The sequence below is a fragment of the Diabrotica virgifera genome, chromosome 3, assembly GCF_917563875.1.
Source record: "Diabrotica virgifera virgifera chromosome 3, PGI_DIABVI_V3a".
Lineage (NCBI taxonomy): Eukaryota > Metazoa > Arthropoda > Insecta > Coleoptera > Chrysomelidae > Diabrotica > Diabrotica virgifera.
Window position 1 is genome coordinate 96733775 of NC_065445.1, and position 24178 is coordinate 96757952.

Sequence of the window (24178 nt, forward strand, 5' to 3'; positions counted from 1 at the left end):
TTTTCCAAGATCTTCTATAGCCTCAATTAGTAGGTAATATTGGCCAAATTTGAAAAGTTAGGAATCAATGGCAAATTGTTTTCAGGGTTATTTATAGATCAGTCTCCAGACTTTTAGAGCTCATGACTATAATATATCAAGATCTTAAAAGTTGTAACAGGGATATCTCAAGGGGCACATAGTACCCCTTTACCCCAATTATATCTAGAACTACTTTAAATTTATCAAATATTTCTTGTTTGCTGATTATCTTAACCTTTCCGTGACCGTGCGGGGTATTTTAGGTACCCCAGATACGCTTTTATTTATATGACTTTTCAAAATGAAATATTTTTATTTTTTTTCTCCCTCCAGGTAATCTTAGAAAATACATTGCCAAATCCTTGTTTTTATGAAAAGTATTAGATATAATTTCAACTTTCTACTAAAATTTAAATTAATTACTTGGGTACTTCGTTTTATCTTAGCAATATTATTACCTGGTATAAATCTTACACCATGTCTAAATGACACTCTGTTTTTTTCAGATCACAAAACCCACTCCACTTTCAGTAAGTATACTATTAAATTTAATGCAGAATTTTGAGTCATACTGAAATTGTGCATGATTTGGTTGTCTCACTTGACCAATCATTAAGCTTTGTTATTCATATGATATTAAGACAATCTCAGGCTCTAAAGATGCTTGAATCTTCAGATATCTAGGTACCATTAAACCTCTATGCTGCTCTCTTGTAAGATCTCACCGAATATGCATCTTCAGTGTGTAACCCTTATTATACTGTCTACATCTAGAGTCTAGATCAGACATTGGCAAAGTACGGCTTTGGGCTATTCAATAAGGCCCGCGACATGGTTTTGGGTAACCCCAAAAATTACGCAACATAAGACTGTATTTTAAATGTTTTCCTCTGTTTCGGGCAGGTCGGTTTTTGATCGCATTTGGGATCTTAAACCTTGATTACACGTAACGAGTATTGTAGCGAGACAGTGTTCTCGGCCGAGTGCTCGTTTGGTATAAACATACTAACGAGTACTTGACTGTCACTCGGATCTTGTTCTATTTACTAGGCCGAGTCTTCGACCTCCCACCCTTCATTCGTATACTCGCCAATCCATTCGGTATATGTAAGCAACACTCGCTGTGCAACTGTGCATATTACCACTTCATCAGAGGAGACGACTTGTGTTAATCAATGTGATTTGTGATTCTCAAAAATAGCTGACAAATGGAACTCAGATAGGACAATGAAGTTTAGTTCAATTCTATAGATAAGTCACACCCGTGCTTATGAAATTTCAAATCTTTGGAGTATAAAAATAAACAAAAACGTGATGCAACATATGTATCGATTGTAGAAGAAATAAATATTGTTGGTTTTAAAACTCAAGAAATCAAATAAAATAAAAAATTTAAATTCGACATATAGACAAGAAATAAAAAAAATCAATGAATCGAAGAAATCGGGAGCAGCGAGATTTGGTGTTCTTAAAATCCATTGTCTATAGTCCAAAGCCGCTTATCTCCTTCTCATAATATATCCGTCAATTCTTGTATAAAAAATGGTATAGTATAAGCCGTTTGATATATTTTTAATGTTTGCTTTACGATCTACATAAGTACACTACTCCTTGTTTTTGAGAATCGAAACTGAACTGACTCGGCTCCAAATTCAAAAATTGCCAAATACGTAAAAAACCATCTCTCGCCTTCACCACTGTCTCGGCCTAGTAACAGTTTGCTGTCTCGCCACTGTACTCGTTACGTGTAATCAAGCCATAAAGATGAAATAGTCTCTTCATGGAAGAAAAAAGGAATGGATGAGTGAACATTTGGAAAATATTTTATGGCTTTCGGACTTTGCATTTTTTTTACAGATCTTCTCAGTCATATCAATAAATTGAACCATAAACTCCAGGAAAGAAATCAAATTAATACATGATATTTGGGGTCATATTAGGGCTTTCAAAATGCAGTTGAATCGATTTTCTAAACAACTAGACAAGAAAGGTTGTAAAATAAGAAAATCTACGGTTTCGTTTTGATTGAAGAACTGAAGAAAGGTTGTACTCATTTTCCAAAGATAAAAATATTACAGTTAGGAAAGACAATCTTAAAAGCTATGAGAAAAGCGTGAAATGTCTTTATGGCGAGTTTGAGCCAAGATTCCAAGACTTCAAAGTTATCAAACAGGACCTGAACATTTTCAGCATGCAGTTTAATGTGGACTGTGAATTAGTCCAGAAAACCACTGCGCATCCGCTAGGAAAAATATTCGAATTCGGATTTTTTGCACAATCTTACTCAAAAAGGACTCCTTTTAACAAATTTGCATGTTGCCAGGACCAAAAAGTGGTCAAAAATTTTTTGAACGTTTTTTTTTTCCTAAAATTATTTTTTTTGCATGGAAAAAAGTTTTTTTAGGTTTTTTGGATCATTCCAAACAGAAAAGGTCTTTAGTGAATTTTCTCTAAAAATTATAGTTTTTGACATATAAGCGATTAAAAATTGAAAAATTGCGAAATCGGCCATTTTTAACCCTCAAAAGCTATGTGAAAAACTGAAAATTTGATTATTGCCAAGGTAGGTAGATATTCTGTAAACATCGATTGATGAAATGCCGAAGAGTTTTTTGCAATACAATATTCAAAACTCCTTTGTTTTTTAATTGCTAACCAAGCGTGCGCGACAAATGAAAGGAATAAATTCGTTATTTCGTAAACCAGCGACTTTAAGGAAAAATCCCGAAACAGGTCGATTTTTATTTTTAAGTTATGATATTGTGGCATATATGGTATACTAGTGACGTCATCCGTCTGGGCGTGATGACATAATCGATGATTTTTTTAAACGAGAATAGGGGTCGTGTGGTAGCTCATTTGAAAGGTTCTTAAATTCTCTATTCAGTAATGTAAACATTTACATAATTATTTATACAGGGTGTCCTTCTACTTCTTTTTTTGTCAAATATTTTAATTTAATAAGAAATTTTTGGACACCCTGTATAAATAATTATGTTAATGTTTATATTACTGAATAGAGAATTGAAGAACCTTTCAAATGAGCTAGCACACGACCTTTATTCTCATCTAAAAAAATTATCGATTACGTCATCACGTCCAGGTGGATGACGTCATTAGTATACCATATATGCCACAATATCATAACTTAAAAATAAAAATCGACCTGTTTTGGGATTTTTCCTTAATGTCGCCGGTTTACGAAATAACGAATTTATTCCTTTCATTTGCACCATACTGTCGGTGGAAAATAGTGTCGCGCACGCTTGATTAGCAATTAAAAAACAAAGGAGTTTTGAATATTGTATTGCAAAAAACTCTTCGGGATTTCATCAATCGATGTTTGAAGAATATCTACTTACCTTGGCAACATTCAAATTTTCAGTTTTTCACATAGTTTTTGAGGGTTAAAAATGGCCGATTTCGTAATTTTTCAATTTTTAATCGCTTATATGTGAAAAACACTTACCTTGGCAACATTCAAATTTTCAGTTTTTCACATAGTTTTTGAGGGTTAAAAATGGCCGATTTCGTAATTTTTCAATTTTTAATCGCTTATATGTGAAAAACTATCATTTTAACAGAAAAGTCACTAAAGACCTTTTCTGTTTGGAATGATCCAAAAAACCTAAAAAAAACTTTTTCCATGCAAAAAAAATAATTTTAGGAAAAAACAAGAAAATGTTTAAAACATTTTTGACCACCTTTTGGTCCTGGCAACATGCAAATTTGTTAAAAGGAGTCCTTTTTTGCCATTTAGGTACATAAGGTATGAATGATGTAAAATTAAAATATAAAGTTTATCAGTAATACAAACTTGTTTTAATAATTTTTTTTTCGGCCCACCTAGAGAATGTTTTTATTTTGTGATTCACTATCTATATTGAATTCTAGGAATAGTTACAAGACTAGCTAATATTTAATCAAACCTTTTAGAATTCATGTTCTAACACATTTTCTAGAAACTTATCTGGATAAAGTAGTTATCATTATTATGTTCATAATGTTAATTTTTTAATCTATGTGTGGCAAATAATTGGTAAGTAAGCTCTTCTGTTATATTATGCTTTCTGAGTTTGTGATTTGAAAAATGGTCTGAAATGCTTAAAATGAAATAGGTACATATATTTTTTAAGTAAACAAATAAAATGATAAAGCTTTTATCTCCTTAAATTCTAGTTTTTATCATCATTTACCTGTAATAAACCTCTTATTAATTCCAAATTTGAAATATAAGGGATCTAGAGAAACAGTTTTCAAGAGCCTTCCAAGATTGAGTTGAACATCATTCTCCTTCGAGAATAAACTATGGATGAATACTTTTCCATCATCCGAACAAGTTGCAACAAACTCTCCATTGGAATCTATAGAAATCTGATTAACACTAACTGTATGTGCCTTCAATTCCTTTCCCTGTATACTGTTACCTTGGTGGTCTAAGATATGGATCACTCCCCAATGTGATCCCAAACAAATAAACTAAAAAGAAATAAGCAGTACTTAAATCAAATCATTTAATAGTTAATCAGAACATAAATATATCTATAATTACCAGGTTGACTGTCCATATATTAGGCGAAAAAAATTGCCCCAAATGCCAAGTACATAATAATTATTACAAACATGCCTTTCTAAAATGATGACTATATTTGAATAAAAAAAATTCACAATAGTGAAAATTTTTCAAAAAAAAACAGTGGGCATATGTGCCTATCTGGGCACAAGCCGCATATTTATGCCAGTGTTGCCAGCGGTCGTCATAGTGGCAGTCGTTTTATCCGAGTCTGAACTTGTCAAGCAGACAAGTGCCAGTCCAGCTTTGAGTGTTGTTGGATGTGCATGTTGTGCAACAATGAGTAATCTAAGCAGAAAAATTGTTGAACTTGCTTTGAAAAATGCTGAAAAGTCAGGTAATAACTACATTCATTTTTGAAATAGATATGAATCTTTTATAATCCACTGCTTTTGATATTTTTTTTTTTCGTCGTTCACTGTATTTTGTATTTTATATTATTTCAGGTGACGAATCTTACCCCTTTAGTTCACTTGATTCTGATCTTAACCCCATGTTTTTACCAACCAGTGGTGAAGAAATACTATCCAGTTCAGATTTCTTAAACATAGAGGCATTTTCAGACATATTTTCTCAGAAAATAGCATTGTCCAAACCCAAATACCAAACGCAAATTGCAACCAACTAAAATTATTTCAAAGAAATTGTGTGAGAAATGTTTTGGATCAACCAAGCTGTTTTACATAACTCTTGCCCGATGATGTCTTATAGGGAGAAATAGAAGGTGATGATGCTACAGCCAGCATTCCATTTGACTCTATAGAAACAAATGAAAATGGGTTATCAAAAGATTTGGAACAGGAATGGAACAATATTTCACCTTAAGATATTGGAAGGATTCTTTGATATTGAAACCTTAGCTGATCCCAACTAGCAAATATTGACAATATCCAGGAAAATGAGGTTGAAGCTACTCAAAATGTTCGGGAACATAAGTGGACACAGCCAATTGGAAATCATCACAAATTTGAATACCTGCAGAAGGTGGATTATGTGGCAATTATGCTGCAATACTTATAAATGATTTATCGCTTTATAAGTGTTTTCATACATTTGTTGATGATGAAATTATTGACGAGATTGTAAATCACACAAACTTATATGCAACTCAAATATTGTGTTATTGCAACAATATAAACAATGATTCAAGACCACACAGATGGGCTCCAACTGACAAAAATAAGAAATGATTAGATTTATTGGTGTAGTAGTTTACATAGGTCTAGTAAAAATGCCTTCTTTGGGAGAAGTATTGGAGCAACAACGACCTACAAAGGAATGTTATTTATACCAAAATAGATTTCAGCTGGTTCTTATCTAATCTGGCACTTCTCAGATAATGAAAATTACCCAGAAGGAGATAGTGTATTTAAGGTGCAGCCATTAACAGAAAGACATCAAAAAATTTTATCTCCAGGTCAAACATTTTTTATAGATGAGTCTTCTTCATCATCATCATCAGTAGCTCGACAACCCTTTTTGGGTCCGGGCTTGTTCTAGAATTATCCGCCATTCTGTTCTGTTCCTTGCTTTGTTCTTCCAGTGGGTAATCTCAAGTGTTTTCAGATCTTGTTCCACTTGTTCCATGTATCTAAGTTTGGGTCTTCCTTTTGACCTTCTCCCTACTGATGTTTGCTTCACTATTTGTTTTGGTGTTTGGGTCTCCAACATTCGTTCAACATGGCCCATCCAGCGCAGACGTTCGTTGTATGCTGAGTATAGTTATAGATGAGTCTATAATTCCATTTTATGGTCTATTAATATTCCAATATATTACCCAGAAAATGCATGAATATGGCATAAAACTTTTTAAATTATGTGGTAGCAATGGGTATATTATGGAGTCTACGAATATATGCAGGAAAGAAAAAAGAAGGCAACGCTTCTGTACCAACTAACATTGTCATTAACCTCTCAAAGACCTACTAAATTCAGGAGGAAATAGTATTGCTGATAACTACACACAACGCAAAAGTCTAGGGATATTTTTATGAATAGACGTATTTTGTTTATCTGTAATCAACTTAAAAAAAGTAATACAAAATTTGTAGTTTAAATTGTTGTTTAATATGTCAAAAACCATAAATTGCAAAAAAAACAGAAAATTGGAGAAAAAAATATATTGCAAATCACCCATGTTTCACATACCACCATAAAATGTCAAAAATACGAAATATAAACTTAAAATAAAGTATGGCCACCACGTTGGTTTATCACAGCTGTACATCTACTGTTCATGCTCCGAATCACATTGTTAATGTCTGCTTGAAGTAGTTGTGTCCACTGTTCTCTCAGAAGCTCTTTTAATTGAAACTCATTGTAGATATTGCCCATATGTGGAGTAATTCTTCGTTGGAGCATCTCCCATACATGCTCAATGGGATTCAAGTCCGGTGATTGTGCTGGCCACGGCAATACATCAATACCCTCGTTATCCAACCAGTTTGTTACAATATGCGCAACATGTGGTCGAGCGTTATCATGCCTAAAGCAAAAATTTTCTCCAACAGCAGCAGCAAATGGGCGCACAACAGGTTCAAGAATATTGTCCAAATATTGCTGACTTCTGAGAAAGCCACGTGGGAAAATGAGGTCAGTTCTTCCGTCAATCATGATTCCGCCCCATACCATTAATGTACCACCTCTGTATGCATACACTTCTTGAAGATGTCGTAATCGTTCTCCATTTCCGGGTCGTCTCCAACCTCTTGTCCGACGAGAATCTGGATGAAATCCATATCTAGACTCGTCACTAAACAAAACTGTGGTCCAGTCATTGTCAGTCCAATTCTGAAACTCTTGACACCAGGTTAATCTTGAAGCGCGATTGCCTCTAGATAGAGGTGGGCATCTCAGTGGTCGCCGAATACAAAGATTGGCTTCATGGAGACGATTCCTCACAGTACTGCGGCTAATTGTTACATTATGTGCAAGCTGTAATTCATTAACCAGCTCGGGTGCTGTGACTGTTGGCAGCCTTCTGGCATTTAAAATTAAATATCGGTCTTGAGCTACGGTTTTAGAGCGACCACATCCTGGATGTTGCTCGGCTGGACTCCCAGTGTCTCTAAACTGACACCACAAACGACTTACGACGCTTTGGGAGACACCCAGGTGGTCAGCAACTTGAGTTTGTCGCATACCAGCTTGAAGGAGGCCCACGGCTCTATTCATCTCGTCCAACGTTAAATGTTGTCGTTGCATGGTAAAAAGACAATATCTTCAACTCACCTATTGAGCAAGAATGGTATAAAGTGACTAAAATTAAAAATAGACAAAACATAAAAATGTCGATTTTTTTGTCCCTTATAAAAAAACATTCTAAAACACGTATTGCTATCAGTTTAAAAATTTTTTTTGATAAGAAGTGAGTGTCTGCAGTGCCGGTTTATGCACTGGGCGCTTGGGGCGGGCGCCCAGGGGCCCGGGCCCCGGAGGGGCCCGTAGAGACCCGTTCCTTTTACTAATAAAACAGTAAAGTCCGCTAAATAATCTACGTATTTTCCAAAATAGAAAAAAAAAACGACGAAATACCTGCGATTTCCAAATGGATTTTAAGACTGATGACTTTATAAAAACTGCGAACTTTTAAACCAAAAAGTGTTTTCTTAGAACGTTATAAAAAATGTTTGAAGATGGAGAAAAAGCTTATTATAGAAGATTAAATAAAAGCAACTTTCATAGATAGAGGAAAACCCAATGGAGGCAAAAAAAAAGAGAGATTGGCTAATATACGGCGCAAGTGTTAAAGCTGTTTATTGTTACCCGTGCAAATTATTTTCAATTGAAAAAATAGTTTAACTGAGTTTGGATGGACCCACTGGAAACATTTGAATATTTTGCTCAAATCTCACGAAGAAAGTAAATTTCATCTGAACTCTATGATTACATTAATAACAAAATCATCATTGATTGGAGTTATAGACGCTGTCTTGAAAGAGCAAGTAAAATGCGAAGCTAACTATTGGATAAACGTCCTAAGAAGTGTTGTTGTCACTACTAAATGACTTGCTTCTCAAGGACTAGCTTTCCGTTGATGCAATGAGGATTTAACGAGTCGCTATAAAGGAAAAATTATTAAATACAGTTGTCTTGTATACTTGGCTAAATTTGACTACTTCTTAGCTGAGCATTTACAACGGAATGCGAATAAATGAAAAGATTCAGTTAGCTATCTGTTTCACCAAATTTGCCATAAATTTTTGGAAGTAATGAAATCAAAGCTTGTAGAAACTTTTGACGCTGTAAATACTTTAGTTAAAAACTAGGGACCCATCAAACCTATTTTTCCAGTTAAGCAATAACAGAGACGAAAAATTAGCAATTAAAATTGAAGGCAAGACACTGCAGAATAAAATCTTTGAGACAGCTCTATTGACACTGATTTGGACAAAAACTTTGGAACGAGTTAATGCAAAAGCAATACGTGAACGTGAAGAAACTGTGGACTTAAACGTGTCAATTGGAGTAGAAATAATGACATCTATTTTAAGATTTGTTGGAGACGTAAGAAATATGTCAAGCGAAATTGAAGTAGAGGCCAAAAATATTTTTTGCGAAGACCTGGATATACATATGCTACAAAGATGTTACATCAGCTGTTAGATGATTTTCTACGCTAGATAAATAAGCAGTCACGACCTCAATTAAAACTTTATACTTATGTGAAATATAAAATATATGTTGATGAAACCAAAGAGAACTTGCATAATGAAATTACCCTTTCTATAACATTATGCCAAAAGTTAAAGAAACATTTATAAAATTTGGTATCATCCAGGATGTAAAGATTGTACCTAAAGGTAACATTTCCCAATATTTTACCTTTACTGCAAGTTTATTTCATGATACCAACTTCTAATGCATTAGGCGAGCGGTCTTTTTCGGCTTTAAAAAGAATTTGTTGTTGTTTATTTGGGTTTATATGACTGCGGACACTAAATCCATTCGCCATTTAAAAAGAATAAAAATATATTTAACGCCAAATTTGGGTTAAGAAAATCTAGACGCATATCACTATTGTACTATAGAAAATGAAGACCTCGAGCAACTGAATTGTGATAGTATTATCTGACAGATTGCTAATGCCTAGTCAAGCAAAAAAGTGATCTAATTTTTGTCATATGTATTTTTTAGAATATATTTTTTTGTTTGTCATGTGTTGTTTTGTGTAACTTTCTGTTTTTTTATACGTTTTTAAATGTATTTTTTGGAATATTTTTTACGTTTGCTATTCTTCTTGTTTGCTAAAAATTGTGTATGGATTTTACGTTTATAAATACATGAATGTGTTTTCTTGTAAAAAAATTTGACGACGAATAGCAATTAAGGGGGCCCCTAAATATTCAGCGCCCAGGGCCCGAAGTTAGGTTAAACCGGCACTGAGTGTCTGTATCAACAATTATAGTACAAGCAAATTTATATGGTCATGAAATTTCTGTCATTGGTATTGTCAAATTATTAAAATATCCTTAGACTTTTGCGTTGTGTGTATTATACAAGTCTTGAAATAATACAATACAATAAAACACATTATATTAGTACATTGGCTGTCACTGAATAGTGTACACCTTCATTTTTATATTGTAATACTGTAAAATCACAGTGTCGTAGGGGTTTACTAATTCTCAAAAATTTCGCGAGTATTGAAAAATAAAATAAAAAGCTATTAAATGTGTTCAAAATGCCTATAGGCATTTGAATGACGTGCCAAACCAAAAGCAATTGCCAAACTCAATAATTTTAACTCAATTTTACCCAAAAAAGATGCTTTCTATAAGTTCCATTTTGTAAAATAGAATTATTTTATTTTGATTATTTAATTTTAATCAACCTATTCTGAGCCTGTCCCTGATAACGTCACTTTGGCGTAAAAGGTGAGATTAAACCAGGTAAAAATTAAAAAAATTGGCCACTGGATATTAAAGGGTGTAAACTATTCAATGGCCACAGCTGTACATTGGGAGCAAACCAACATATAAATCCGAAAGAAGACATACTCAAAAAGTTAAAAAGAGGGGAAGTTATAAGAAAATAAAAAAAGTATATGTGTCCTGAACTAAAAAGATGAGAGGGATGTTATCCTTCTCACCACTAAGCACACTAAAGAAATCATGGCCATACAGTGACGCAGGGGTATGTTTCATAAACCAAAGGCAATAATTGAATATAATGAAGGAAAGTTATTGATTTATCAATTTGGACAGACAACCTCTTATAATTCACCCTTACAAAAATCACTAACGTGGTATTGAAAACTAGCAATACAATTCATTCTGGGGACAGCGGTTGTAAATTTTCACATATTCTACAACTAGCTTGCTGACAAAAAAGTAAAAATTACAGCATTTTGGGAAGACTTAGTGAGTTTCTTGTTACTTATGATGAGAAAAATGAGGAAAATTAAACAACTCAAATGGCATCAAAGAAACCAACACAACTTCAAAGTTGCTTAAAAAAAGGGCCTTCTAACAAAGCTAGAAAACAATGTAAAGGCTACTATTCAAGAAAAAATTTGTAGAGAAATCTGCGAGGTGGGAGGGGGAGCCTCATTTTTGTTTAGATTGTTATAATTAACATTCAAAGTGGTTATATTTATTGGTTTATAGTATACTGTATCCTTATTTCTTGTTGTATTGTTGAAGTTCTTTCTTGTTGAAGTACCTATTTTAATTTTTCAGTAAAAAATAAAAAAAATAAAAATTGCAGTTTTCTTCAATATTTTTCTATCAATTCTATAATTCGCAATTATATGCGAGCATTATATGCCACAGCGGTGTACACTGTATCCCAAACCATTCTCAATCGGACTGCTGGCCTGGCAAATATAGACTTAAAAGTTTGTGGAGTGCATAGTTATTGTATACGCCCGCCAGGGTATATTGGGGAAATTACGGAGCGGGCGTATACGCCCGCTGTGGAAGTCAACCTGTCATAAACTGCAAAATCATCTTATCCTGCATATGGGATGTTATTATAGCTACAAAATGAAGATAGTAAAAGATCATACTTTTGGGTGCACTGCTATATATGTTGCTGAGGAGGCCAATAGTATGTTTTGTACATCATTAGATAATCTCACATATTTCAATTTTGGTTCTATTTCATCTTCTGAGCTCTCTGTATCACTGTTGTAGTTCTAGAAATATTAATAAAATTAACAATACTAATCGCAGACTATGAATTCAAAGATATTATTGAGAAAATACATGTTACATACATTTAAATTAATATCAGACATTATTTATTTCTAATGAAGTATTGAAATTTATCATTTTCTAAAGAAAAAATAAAAAATATTGATGATTCATAGAATATTGACATTAACATCCAGTGTTCTGTCATTATTTCTGACAGCAAATTATCTGTTAGAAGAACTGGGTACGGTGAGAAGATAGCAACGTTGAAAGATGAAAACTAACATAGGCGGAGAATCTGGGGGTTAACGGACAGATATTTTTTTTATAATAATATAATCCGTAGTCGTAGTAAGCTGAATCCGTGTTGAAGATTATTTTGTTTTAGTTCTATTTTCTTACTATTTCATAGTGATTCCATATGAAAATGCAGAAACTGTAAATCTTTATTGCATTAATGAGAAAATAAAAATTGACAGAAGGATGCGGCAGGGAGATTTATCACCAGAGCTCTTTATAACAGGCATGGAGTACGCATTTAAAATATTAGAGTGGAATTTAAAGGGTATAAACGTCTTCTTCTTCTTCTTCTTCTTCATATACCATGTCCCTTCAGAACGTTGGTTACCATCATAGCTATCTTAATTTTATTCACTCCTGCCCTATTACATGCTTGTATTAAATAACATGCTTGTAACAACCCCATACCAATCTCGCAAATTCGTTAACCATGAGGTTCTTCTTCGTCCCGGACTGCGTTTGCCTGCTATTTTCCCTTGCATAATATTTTGTAGCAACCTATATTTGGTACCTCTCATTACATGTCCGAAATACTCCAGTTATCTCTTCTTGATTCTTTTTATAATCTCAGTAGTCTTGCTGAGACGTTCTAATAGTATTGTTGTGGAGTTTCGAATCTTCTCCATCCAAGAAACTTTTAAAACCCTCTAGGTATAGCACCACATTTCGAAAGCCTCAAGGCGATTTAGATCGATTTTATTCACAGCTTTGGACTGTATACAGTATAAACATCGATAGACAGAGACTATGTGGGTACAGTCACAATTAATTTAATAATAACTACAGACATACATAAAGATATTGACAGCAACATTACCTACTCTTCGTAATAAATATAAATGCATAGTATTCCTGAGTCTAAAGAATTGTGGAAAAAAGCATATCCGCATAGAAGTGGAATAAATTCAATATAACTTGGATCATACAATAATTATTGCGCCAGGCATAACTAGGTGGAACTCCTTTTATAACAGTATAAATCAAATGATTTCCTAATAGTCTAAGATCCGAATATAGGTAGATCTGCACCCATCTGCTTTCCGGGTGAAACATTTTTTTATTAAATTTCATACATAGACAAATATTTCTAGCATGGGTTGCCTATCAAAATCGTGTCACAGCTATCCTTAAGGGGGGCGTAGGGGTTGAAATCAATAATATTTCAAGCACATTTTTTTGGAAAGTATGGAGTATGGTAGAATTTTTTTTATTAAATAAGCATATTAAATACAAAAATTCATAGATGATTCAAGAAAAAATTCGAGATTTTTGAGGTAACGTTGTCGAGGTTTTTTAGTTTTATCGACTTTTGACTTTTTGATATCAGTCAGAAGTCAAAACAACGAATTTTTGCAAAAAAGTGGTGAAAATCAACATAGCTATTTATTATTCTTAAACAAAAAATAAGCATAAAAGAAAAAAATATCTCGACAGCGTTACCTTAAGGAATGTCTAAAGAAAATATATAAAAAATTCCAGGTGGGTCGGTCAAGTAGTTTTTGAGTTACAATGTCTACAGCCTTTGCAAAAAGCAGTTTTGACGAAAAAGCGTTTAAAGTACGGTGAACTTTTATTTTAAATTTCTTTTTTGTCTGTAAAATCGTAAAATAATACACACCGGAATATCTTTTTGAATCGCGAAGTAATTTACAAAAGAAAATGAGAACAGCTGTTGACAATTATAAAACACACAAAGTGAGTCGAAGGTAGAGATATTCAACACTATCTCCCTACCTTCGACTCGCTTTGTAGCAAGTTCGCGCTTGAGCGTAGTGAGAAACGGTCAACAGACGTTCTCATTTTCTTTTGTAAATTAGTCCGCGATTCAAAAACATATTCCGGTGTGCATCACTTTACGATTTGATAGACAAAAAGAAATTGAAATAAAAGTTGACACTACTTTAAACGCGTTTTTCTCAAAACTGCTTTTTCAAAGGCTACAGACGTAACTCAAAAACTACGTGACCAACCCACCTGGAATTTTGTATATATTTTCTTTAGACATTCCTTGATCGAGGTAACACTGTCGAGATATCTTTTGTTTTATGCTTATTTTTTGTTTAACCCTTTTTTGCAAAATAAATTCGTTGTTTTGACTTCTGAGTGATATCAAAAAGTAAGAATTCGATAAAGCTAAAAAACTCGACAGCGTTGCCTCGAGAAACTCATAAGCTAATAAAATCTTTTATTTACCATTATCCAATGATGAGTTCTGACGTCCACCGCAAAATTCATTGTTTTTTGAGGTGTCTTTAAAAATTTGCCATCGTTGGCTTATTTTTCAATATTTTTCGTTGAATTTTTTCTTGAATAATCTATGAATTGTACTGAATATGCCTATTTAATTTAAAAATAAAATAATTCTACCATACTTTTAAAAAAAAGAATGTGTGTACTTTGTACGCATGTAAGAAGTTATACTTCTATTATATGATTTCAACGAAATCAATATACTTTAAACAGTTTCTCTACTACTTTCCAAAAAATTTTATTCAAACAATACCAAAAATTAAAAAAATAAAAGAATAAAACACACACAAACACATTGAAAAATGCCACAAATGATTTCTGAACAATAATTGTTGTCAAAAATTTTAATTAAATACGTATTTTCTGAAAAAAATTATATAATAATATACTTTGTAACGATACAGAAACACGTTAATTTCTTAAAAGAATTCCATCTCACTTGGAGAAGAAAAAGTCTCGTGTCACCCTGTATGAGTGAAATTTCGCCGTGAAAAAATTCCTAAGTAAAATCGTAATGTTTCTACGCTTTAAAAGATATCAGGCTCTTAGAAGTAAAAAACAGTTCCATTTAATAAAATTTTTATACGCTATCGACTATTGGAAATTTATTTATTTATTTAGCGTATGGCTTAAGTATATCACAGAATATATTTAGATTTATGCATTATACAATGCATCACAAATGGTCCAAGAGCTGTGAGACATTTTTGAGTAGGTATTTTAGGCAACCTGAAAATTTTTCAGCTGACTATTCCATGATAGCCTAATACAAAAATGCCGGTCTGGCTGGAGGGTAGCGGTTATTTTCCCCAAAAATCCCCCCCAAAGTTAAACAAAAGGGTAAAAATTGTTATTACAAAAAATATCATTGACGTGACTTTAAAGTAAATTTATATATTCAAATATAAAGAAAATAAACAGGCCATGCGATTTAAGGGCGATTTTAACTCTGCCAGATACTTGCATGGGCGCCCCAGGATTATTTTCAGGGGATGCATCTGCTTCAGAAGATTTCATCTGAATCTGTACATACTATTAAGAAGTATATAATATACAACTATACATGCATAGCTATGTATGTACATTCCTTCCGGACAGGGAGGTGCAATTGTTATTTGACAGGGTATTTTTTAATAATAAAAATAAATATTCTAAAAAAGACAGGTTTTTTTTTGGTGAAATTTTCCAATTGTCAGGTGATCAAAAAAATTACGCGTGAATATAAATGAAAAGCGCTATAGGTCAGCAGCAGTGTGAGAAAGATCGTATACCGATAGCTGTTTGCGTCCTCTGTTGTAGCTGAGCGAGTCCGTTCGCAGGAGAAAAATCACATAACCTGGCCATATCCATGTTGTTGTTTCTCGAAACGTTAGAGTAATTATTATATATTATAGTTTTTTAAGTAACTTTTTCTTAATTAAAGAAAAATAATACGTATTTTACAATAGACTTTTCAAATATGATAGAAAAAGACAAATTTATTATTATAAATATATAGGTAGAAAAGTATAAAACTATAAACTAAATTATTTCTGTGGCCGAGTCTTGTACTTCTTCTTCAAACTCCTCATCTGAGCCTTAATATTCATTCTCTTCCTCTTCGTCAGACTCCCCTCGAGACTCAGATTCCTCTTCTACATGATCTGTAAATAGTTGTATCATTAATTAGTTTAGTTGCTACGTATTCTCCGTCCTTTTATACGGAGTCGAAGCCTGGACAATCACATGCTCATCTGAAGAAAGACTTACCGTTGTTGAGATGTGGAGTTATCGAATACGTAACAAACACGGAAACATTAAGAAAGATGAAAAAGGCAAAAGAAATACTCAACACTATGAAGGAAAGAAACATGAGCTACTTTGGTCATATACTAAGAAATAAAAAACGTGATGTGATTGGTTATATAAGGAAAAGTATTAAGCATTGGTTATATAAGTAAGAATACGTAGCAACTCAATCAATTAACCACTAATTAATTTTTCATTAATTCTAAATACATATTACAACTATTTACAGATCAGGTAGAAGAATCTAAGTATCGAGGGGAGTCTGATGAAGAAGAAGAGAATGTATATTTATTTTAGCTCATTTTTCTTTCCTTCATAGTGTTGAGTATTTCTTATTTTGCCTTTTTCATCTTTCTTAATGTTTCCCTGTGTGTTAAGTGTTGTGTGCATGATATTTTTTACATTATTCGATAACACCACATCTCAACAATGGCAAGTCTTTCTTCAGATGCGCCCGTGATTGTCCAGGCTTCGACTCTGTATAAAAGGACAGAGAATACGTAGCAACTTAATTAATTAATCACAGATTATTTTTAATTAATTCTAAATACATATTACAAGTATTTACAGATCATGTAGAAGAGGAATCTGAGTCTCGAGGAGAGTCTGACGAAGAAGATAAGAATGAACATTTAAGCTCCGATTAGAAATTTGAAGAAGAAGTACAAGATTCGGACACAGAATTAATTTAGTTTATAGTTTTATACTTTTCTACCTATATATTTATAATAATAAATTTGTCTTTTTCTATCATATTTGCAAAATCTATTGTATAGTACGTATTATTTTTCTTTAATTAAGAAAAAGTTACTTGAAAAACTATAATATATAATAATTACTCTAACGTTTCGAGAAACAACAACATGGATATCGCCAGGTTATGTGATTTTTCTCGAGCGAACGGACTCGCTCAGCTACAACAGAGGACGCAAACAGCTATCGGTATAAGCTCTTTCTCACACTGCTGCTTACCTAAAGTGGTTTCATTTATATGCACGCGTAATTTGTTTGATCACATGGCAATTGGATAATGTCACCAAAAAAAACGTGTCTTTTTTAGAATATTTATATTTAAAATTAAAAAATACCCTGCCAAAATAACAATTGCACCTCCCTGTCCGGAAGGAATGTACATAGGTATGCATGTATAATTGTATATTTTATACTCATTAATAGTATGTACAGATTCAGATGAAATCTTCTGAAGTTCAGATGCACCCCCTGAAAATAATCCTGGGGCGCCCATGCAAGTATCTTGCAGAGTTAAAATCGCCCTCAAATCGCCTTGTCTGTTTATTTTCTTTATATTTGAATATTTAAATTTACTTTCAAGTCATATCAATGATATTTTTTTGTAAAAAAATTTTTACTCTTTTTTTAAATGTGGGGGGGATTTTTGGGGAAAATAACCGCTACCCTCCAGCCAGACCGGCATTTTTGTATTAGGCTATCATAGAAGAGTCACCTGAAAAATTTTCAGGTTGCCTAAAATACCTACTCAAAAATGTCTCACAGCTCTTATACTAAAACAGATGTCCAATTTTTTTATATATTCGATTGCCCCTTCGGTTGCCATTACAAAGTCTATAGGGTCGCCTGTGTATGCTCTGCGTGGGCAGTCCTGAACAATGTGACTGATCGTCTGCCTTGCAGCGCCGCAGTCACAAGAAGGCGAGGGGAGTTTACCCCATCTGTGGAGGGAGTCGGCGCATCTTCCACAGTTTGTTCGAATTCGATTAAGGGCTGCCCAAATCTTACGAGGACGTTCAAATTCGCCAGGTTTCCCTATGATGTCCGGTAGACTATGGTAATGCGGATCTGTCCTACTTTCCCAATCTTCTCTCCATCGGGTATTTAAGTCAAAGTTGGATTGCTGCAGCGCTTGAGCAGATTGTAGAGGGGGTAACCTGGATCGGAGACGGTTTCCAAGCCTACAATGCCCTACAATGTGGCTACCTACCCTTAGTAATATAGCACCACCCAACCTACGCCGCGAACATGCATTGGTTAAAGACTATTGGAAATATTTTGGTGTTTTCACAGGTGTCTGTTTCCTTTCGTAAAGAACGCAAGTGGACGCTGAGTGGTTCATTATAGTTCACCATAAATATGAGCAACTTCAGCGTTCGCTATAAAGCTAATCCCTTTTCCATGTCAACTCATATCCAGAATAAACATTCAGAAATTAATAACGTAGTAAACTAAGTGCTGTTTATTGTTCTTCTTACTTAAATTCGGTCTCATTTGGAATGATTTATGATCAATCTTTTGGCGCAATCGGATGGAAATGTCCTTGTGTGAAGCTGCAAACGTAAACACTATAACACTTATTTATTTTTCTAACTAATAGTCGTATACTCAAAATTTAGCGAATTTGATGACGATGCAAAAATCGAAATCATCGTATTCTGTTCTGATTTGCTAAACATTGTGTCATGCAAAAGAGCAGGGCTTAGTATTTTGCTAGTATTGGTTAATATTTGTCATCTGGGACCAGGGTATCTCATTTTTGATTGGCTGGACTAACGTTTTGTGATATATTTGGGAGAAATGGTGCTTTTCAGGGCTGTTCTTGTTTCTGTAATTGGTTTTGGATTCGTCAATTATTTTGTCATCAAAAGGACAATATTTTCTTGATTGGTTGGTCGGATCATGAGGTGTGAGCTGGAGGAAAGGTGGTATGTTTTCTGGGGTAGGAGCGATGAGGAGGTAGCTAAGATGAGGATGATCGATCAGCCAACGAGTGAGAGAGGTAGAACTTCTGATTGTGTAGTGTCCAGTGATGTCTTCGTAAAACACTGGGAGAGTTTGCACTTAGGTGCAATTATGGAGATCGTCGATTTATCGAGATACAGGATTCGATGTCGGTAGTCAACGACCTTTATTTCGGTCTAGAAGACACCCCCTGTTCCTTTTGGAACGCATTTCATATTAATCAAGCAGTTCTTATTAATAATCATGGTGAAATGAAGTCGTGTATTTACGTCACCACAAGTTACATAAGTTACTAAAACCAGTAAAGCATTGCTGAACTTTTCAAACTAAATACTCTTGTAAATTCGAAAATGTACCACATCAGTATTGTATTTTTGTGGTAGTGAAGTGAAAAGTGCTACGACCGTATATCTGGACTTTGCGTTGGAAGCTGCAGGACATTAAAGCAGAGACACAAAGGTACCTACTTAACGTTGTATTTATTTGTATTTGTGGACAATACCTCTTAAATGTAAAACCAGAAAGAGGTCAACCTTAATTTCTTTTTTTAATAATTTTTTTGTTGTTTAATAAATAGTATTAATTTTTAATAATGTTGGCTTGTTACTAATTATCTATCTCCCTTCTCTCTGGTCAACTGAGTAAGAAATAACAAGGTAGGTTTTATTTATCTTTTTTATCTTTATTACATATCTTTATATGGCTTTATATTTATCTTCAAATGATTATTTTTATTTAGTTACCTTTCAATTTGTTTGGTTTATTTAAAGAGTTTTTCTTTGTCTTCCCTTTTAAAACTAAAAGATGAAAGTGGCGCCCTTTTGGCTTAATATTGATTCATTATTTATTTAATTATTTTGTCCATTGTGTCCTAGTTTAGCTCTAGTAGCTATTTTCCTTTTTTTTTTCTTTTTTTGTCTATTATTTAAAGAACCACACGCACATCTCTAACCGATTCTGAGCAACGGAGCCATCGTTCATCCCATATGTGTTGACAACTTCTTCTCCTTTCCATTTTCTTGCCACAACTTACAATCATAAAATCTATAAAAAAAATTAAAAAATGATATAACTTGCATTGGGCTTGAACCTACTTCCCGTGTATCCCGCCGTACGAGAGTCGAAGCGATTTCAAACTGCACCACCTTCGTGTATACGTCATGTGGGAATATACACAAACTGAACAACTTTTTGACATTTTGTTTATATGAATTTTTATTAGTTTGATTTTTGTCGAATTATAATACAACAATATATAGAGTAAGAAAACGATACATTAGATAAAAATTTGTAGAAAGTTTGTTCGTAATCAGATTATGTAAATTAAAGCATTGCCTACTAGGGGTATAGCATAGCAAGTACTAGGTAAGTACTTTATTTTTTTTACATTTTTCAAATAGGTATGAAGATAATTTTTTATTGGAATACAACTGAAACATTAAGGGCCGGTTGTTCGAACGCTAATCAACATTGATCACTATCAAATACTTAATTACTGTCACAACTGTCAATGTCAACTTTGGTTGGGTTACCGAAAACATAATTATTGATGACAATTATGAAATTAGTTAATCAATTATGTTAATAATTGTTATGTTAATTGACTAACTAATCTCATAATTATAATTAACTATGTTTTCAGCAACCCAACCAAAGTTGACATTGACAGTTGTGACAGTAATTAAATATTTGATAGTGATCAACGTTGATTAGCGTTCGAACAACCGGGCCTTAGAATTACGTACCTGTGGCTTTTCAAAACTATTTAAAAAGTCACTATAATTATAAATTTGATTTTATTTCTGTCCTCACAACAATAAAAACTAATATATTATACAACATTTTTGTTTACCGATAACCTCCATATTGAACAATTATTGACAGATCATTTCAACACCCAATCAGAGCCCGTATAATGACTAATACCAAACTGTCGGTGTGCGCATGCGCGCAGATCAATATTAATTCACCCTCAATCTCAATCGCGCCTAAAGAAGTATAACTTCAAAAAATGTATGTGCTGGATATTGATTTCAACCCCTACGGTCCCCCTTAAGGATAGCTATGACACGACTTTGATAGGCAACTCATGCTAGAAATATTTGTCTATGTATGAGCTTTAATAGAAAAAATGTTTTATCCGGAAAGCAGTTGGGTGCAGGTCGACCTATATTCGGATATTCGGATCCCGTACTATAAAGACAATTTACCTACTATTTTTCCAAAATTATAATTGCAATTGTTTACTGGTTGCTATCATTGATAGGAATTTCTGTGCTTGAAGAATACTATAAAATTACTAAGCATTTGGCAGAAACGCTAGATTTTCTGGAAATTAAGAATATTATATTTTGTGGATGTCTTTTGCTTTGCATAATATTTCACTCGAAAATTAAGTCAAAGAATTACGTGTCAAGACATTCAAATATGGTAGGAATACAATATTGAATACTGTAATTGAAGGTACTGAGAAAAAAAAATAAATTTGGAAAATACTGACATTGTAAAATAATCACAAGCTGCATTAACTAAAGAAGACTTAAAACCGCTTTTAATAGCGGAATTTGGACTATTGTATTCTCAAAATATAGAATCTGATTCTATATAACGAATATTTCAGATGGATACTTTTTCGCTTTTGGTTACCGGAAATGCAATGCGGAAGTGCAAATCATAATTGCAAATCTTTAATTAATTTTTAATATAAAATTTTATATAAAATAAAACCATAAGGAATTTGTTTAAATATTTGCTCCAGTAGTTTACTCCAAAGCTAAAAATGCTATCTAATTTGAACCCCCTTTAATTTAGTAAGTGCTGCCGCCTATGTTCATTGTTTTAAATAAAGGTGAAAATGCTATCCAAGTACTGTATAGGCACAAAGGTAAAAGGACAACGTTGAGAAAAATAAACATTTTTGACGTTTCTGTGATTTGTGATTTTTGAGGTTATAGATTTACATTTTGCATTTAGTTGTGTTATAATTAATTTTTAACTTTTTAACATTAAAAATGTCTGAACGTAAAGTTTTAAATAAATACTATCCACCGGACTTCGATCCTTCGAAGATCCCTCGTATGAAATTACCAAAAAACAGGCAGTACACAGTGAGATTAATGGCCCCATTTAACATGAGATGTGCTACTTGTGGAGAATACATCTATAAAGGAAAAAAGTTTAATGCAAGAAAAGAAGACGTCGAGAATCAAGATTATCTAGGCATTAGAATATATAGATTTTATATTAAGTGTACTAGATGTTTGCAAGAAATATCATTTAAAACTGATCCTAAAAATACTGATTACGAAATAGAAGCTGGTGCAACCAGAAATTTCATGGCATTGAAGTTGGCAGAGGAGCAGGCTCTAAGGGAGGAGGAGGAAGCGAAAGAAGAGGAAGCTAATAATCCCATGAAACTTTTAGAAAACCGCACACAACAATCAAAAAATGAGATAGAGTTATTGGAATCACTGGAAGAGTTAAAAGATTTAAACAAAAGACAGCAAGTGGTAGATTATGATACAATGTTATCAGCCTATGATACCACTATTAGTGAAAAAGAAAGAGAGGAGAGAATGCAACAGTTAGATGAAGAATATATTAAATCTGTCAAATTTTCTTCTAATTCTAAGAGGAAATTAGTAGTAGAAGAAGAAATCATTGAAGAGGATCAACCAATAGTAAAATCAACTAAAAGTAGTGACGAAACAGTAAATTCAATATCTAATCAAATTCCAAGTTCAAGTTGGGCTAAAAGTGAAGTGAATGTGAAACCAGCACCAAAGAAAAAAACATTAATAGGCTTAGTAAAAACTAATAAGGTTAATCAAAGTTCACAAGAAGCAGATAAAAATAAGAATGATAACCCGCCCCAACAATCTACTGCTGGTGGACTTTCGTTATTATGTGCTTATTCTGATAGTGAAGGTAGTGACAACGAGTGACATTTTCCATCAAATAACTATTTGGTTCTAATTATTTGTTTTAAAACTTTGATAAAAACCTGTTTTATATTTTCAAAATAAATTTATTAGTTTTATCTGTATATAAGTTATTACTTACATTGTTTTCCCCACTGTTTTTTGTGACTATGCCAAAACTTTTGATTACGTAAATCACTACATTTTGATAAAAAAAACTAAATTTCTACTGCATTCAAGGTATTTCTTTGAATTGGTTCCAATCTTACTTAGATAATAGGAAACAACTGGTTAGAGCAAATGATACTAACTCTAGTCTCAAAAACATTGTATGTGGCATACCACATGGTTCACTATTGGGTCCTCTACTTTTCCTTATCTTTATAAACAACATCACATTTCTTTTTTTGCTGACAATACTAGTATCACTTGGAGCAAATCTTGATGCACCTATAACTTCTGATCTAGGTACTTACACTAAAAACCTGGTCAAACTCTAATTTACTCTCTTTTAACTGGATAAGACCAGTGATGGGCAAAGTACGGCCCACAGGCCAACTCCGGCCTGAGAAAGTATTTAATCCAGCCCGCCGAGGGTCTATTGACATAGATAGCATATTATAGCTTTAACACAAATTGCTTTTTTTCTATAATTCTGGTCCTCCTATAGAATTTCTTGAACTTTGTGGCCCCCCATTAAAAAAGTTTGCCCACAACTGGATAAGACAGTAGCATTATCCTATAAAGGAGTTCTTCAACCCTTGCTTATTAATAAAAGCCAGATCAGTACTGTTGATTCTGTAAACTTTCCTGGTATTTTTTTACCATCTCCCTTTACAACTTAAATCTGCAACATCTTTCCCCAAGTTCTGTAAAATGACAAAAGCCTATCATCAGACTGACCATATTATTATTCAGTAGAAAAGTTTTTTAATGAATAACTACCTTACAGTATCTATGTACAAGTACAACCAGGCGCGGATACAGAGGGGGGTCAAGGGGTCCATGGACCCCCCTATTGTATTTAGTCAATAAGTATTGTTTTTATTATTTATTATTTTTTTTCTGTCAACCAGAGTTCAATTCTTTTGATACCGTAGGTATCTGAGATGACTGAATTTTATCCTTAGAGTAAGTGTGAGTCGTATGGCTAAATCTGGACAATAAAATATTTGCGGTACGTCTGACCCCCCTATTATGAATTTCTAGATCCGCGCCTGAGTACAACTAACTAAAGTATTTTGATCTATAGCAGTGGTTCCCAACCTTTTATGTCTGGCGACCCACCTTCTGATGTTTTTTCATATTCGCGACCCATCCCTCACCTATGATGATATGCTAGTCTGTATTCTGTACGCCACTCAGCTACTGTAAGAGCCACGCCGCGACCCACCTGAAATCTGTCCGCGACCCACTAGTGGGTCGCGACCCACCAGTTGGGAAACGCTGATCTATAGGATAGCGAGAAAGCATGG

The 24178-nt window shown here is 33.5% G+C and overlaps 3 protein-coding genes across 5 annotated transcripts in view; 2 read left to right on the forward strand and 1 right to left on the reverse strand.

Annotated features, from left to right (window-relative positions):
* The window catches only part of LOC126881955 (vacuolar protein sorting-associated protein 41 homolog), a 66125-nt gene extending 54198 nt beyond the window's left edge, over window positions 1–11927 (reverse strand). The window contains exons 1-3 of one of the 3 annotated variants that reach the window (XR_007697065.1): window positions 11814–11897; window positions 11604–11732; window positions 4218–4500 (exon numbers count right to left, since the gene is read on the reverse strand). Coding sequence is in view for 2 of the 3 variants with exons in the window: in XM_050646698.1 (XP_050502655.1) it covers window positions 4218–4500; window positions 11604–11732; window positions 11814–11834 (433 nt within the window). In the remaining variant the exon portion in view is untranslated. Of the gene's footprint in view, window positions 1–4217; window positions 4501–11603; window positions 11733–11813 lie in introns of all 3 variants that reach the window. The other 2 variants (XM_050646698.1, XM_050646699.1) reach the window with 2 other exon arrangements.
* The window catches only part of LOC126881960 (BLOC-1-related complex subunit 6), a 37932-nt gene continuing 17677 nt past the window's right edge, over window positions 3924–24178 (forward strand). Inside the window, exon 1 of the mRNA XM_050646705.1 lies at window positions 3924–4060. The gene's annotated coding sequence lies outside the window, so the exon portion shown is untranslated. The remainder of the gene's footprint in view (window positions 4061–24178) is intronic.
* Window positions 21710–22833, forward strand: LOC126881958 (splicing factor YJU2). The gene has a single exon (XM_050646702.1). The coding sequence runs from the start codon at window positions 21795–21797 to the stop codon at window positions 22725–22727; it is 933 nt and encodes a 310-aa protein (XP_050502659.1). The 5' UTR covers window positions 21710–21794; the 3' UTR covers window positions 22728–22833.

What these genes read in the sequence shown, in the direction of transcription:
- LOC126881958 (XM_050646702.1), top strand. Translation starts at nt 21,795, where the DNA reads ATGTCTGAACGTAAAGTTTTAAATAAATACTATCCACCGGACTTCGAT.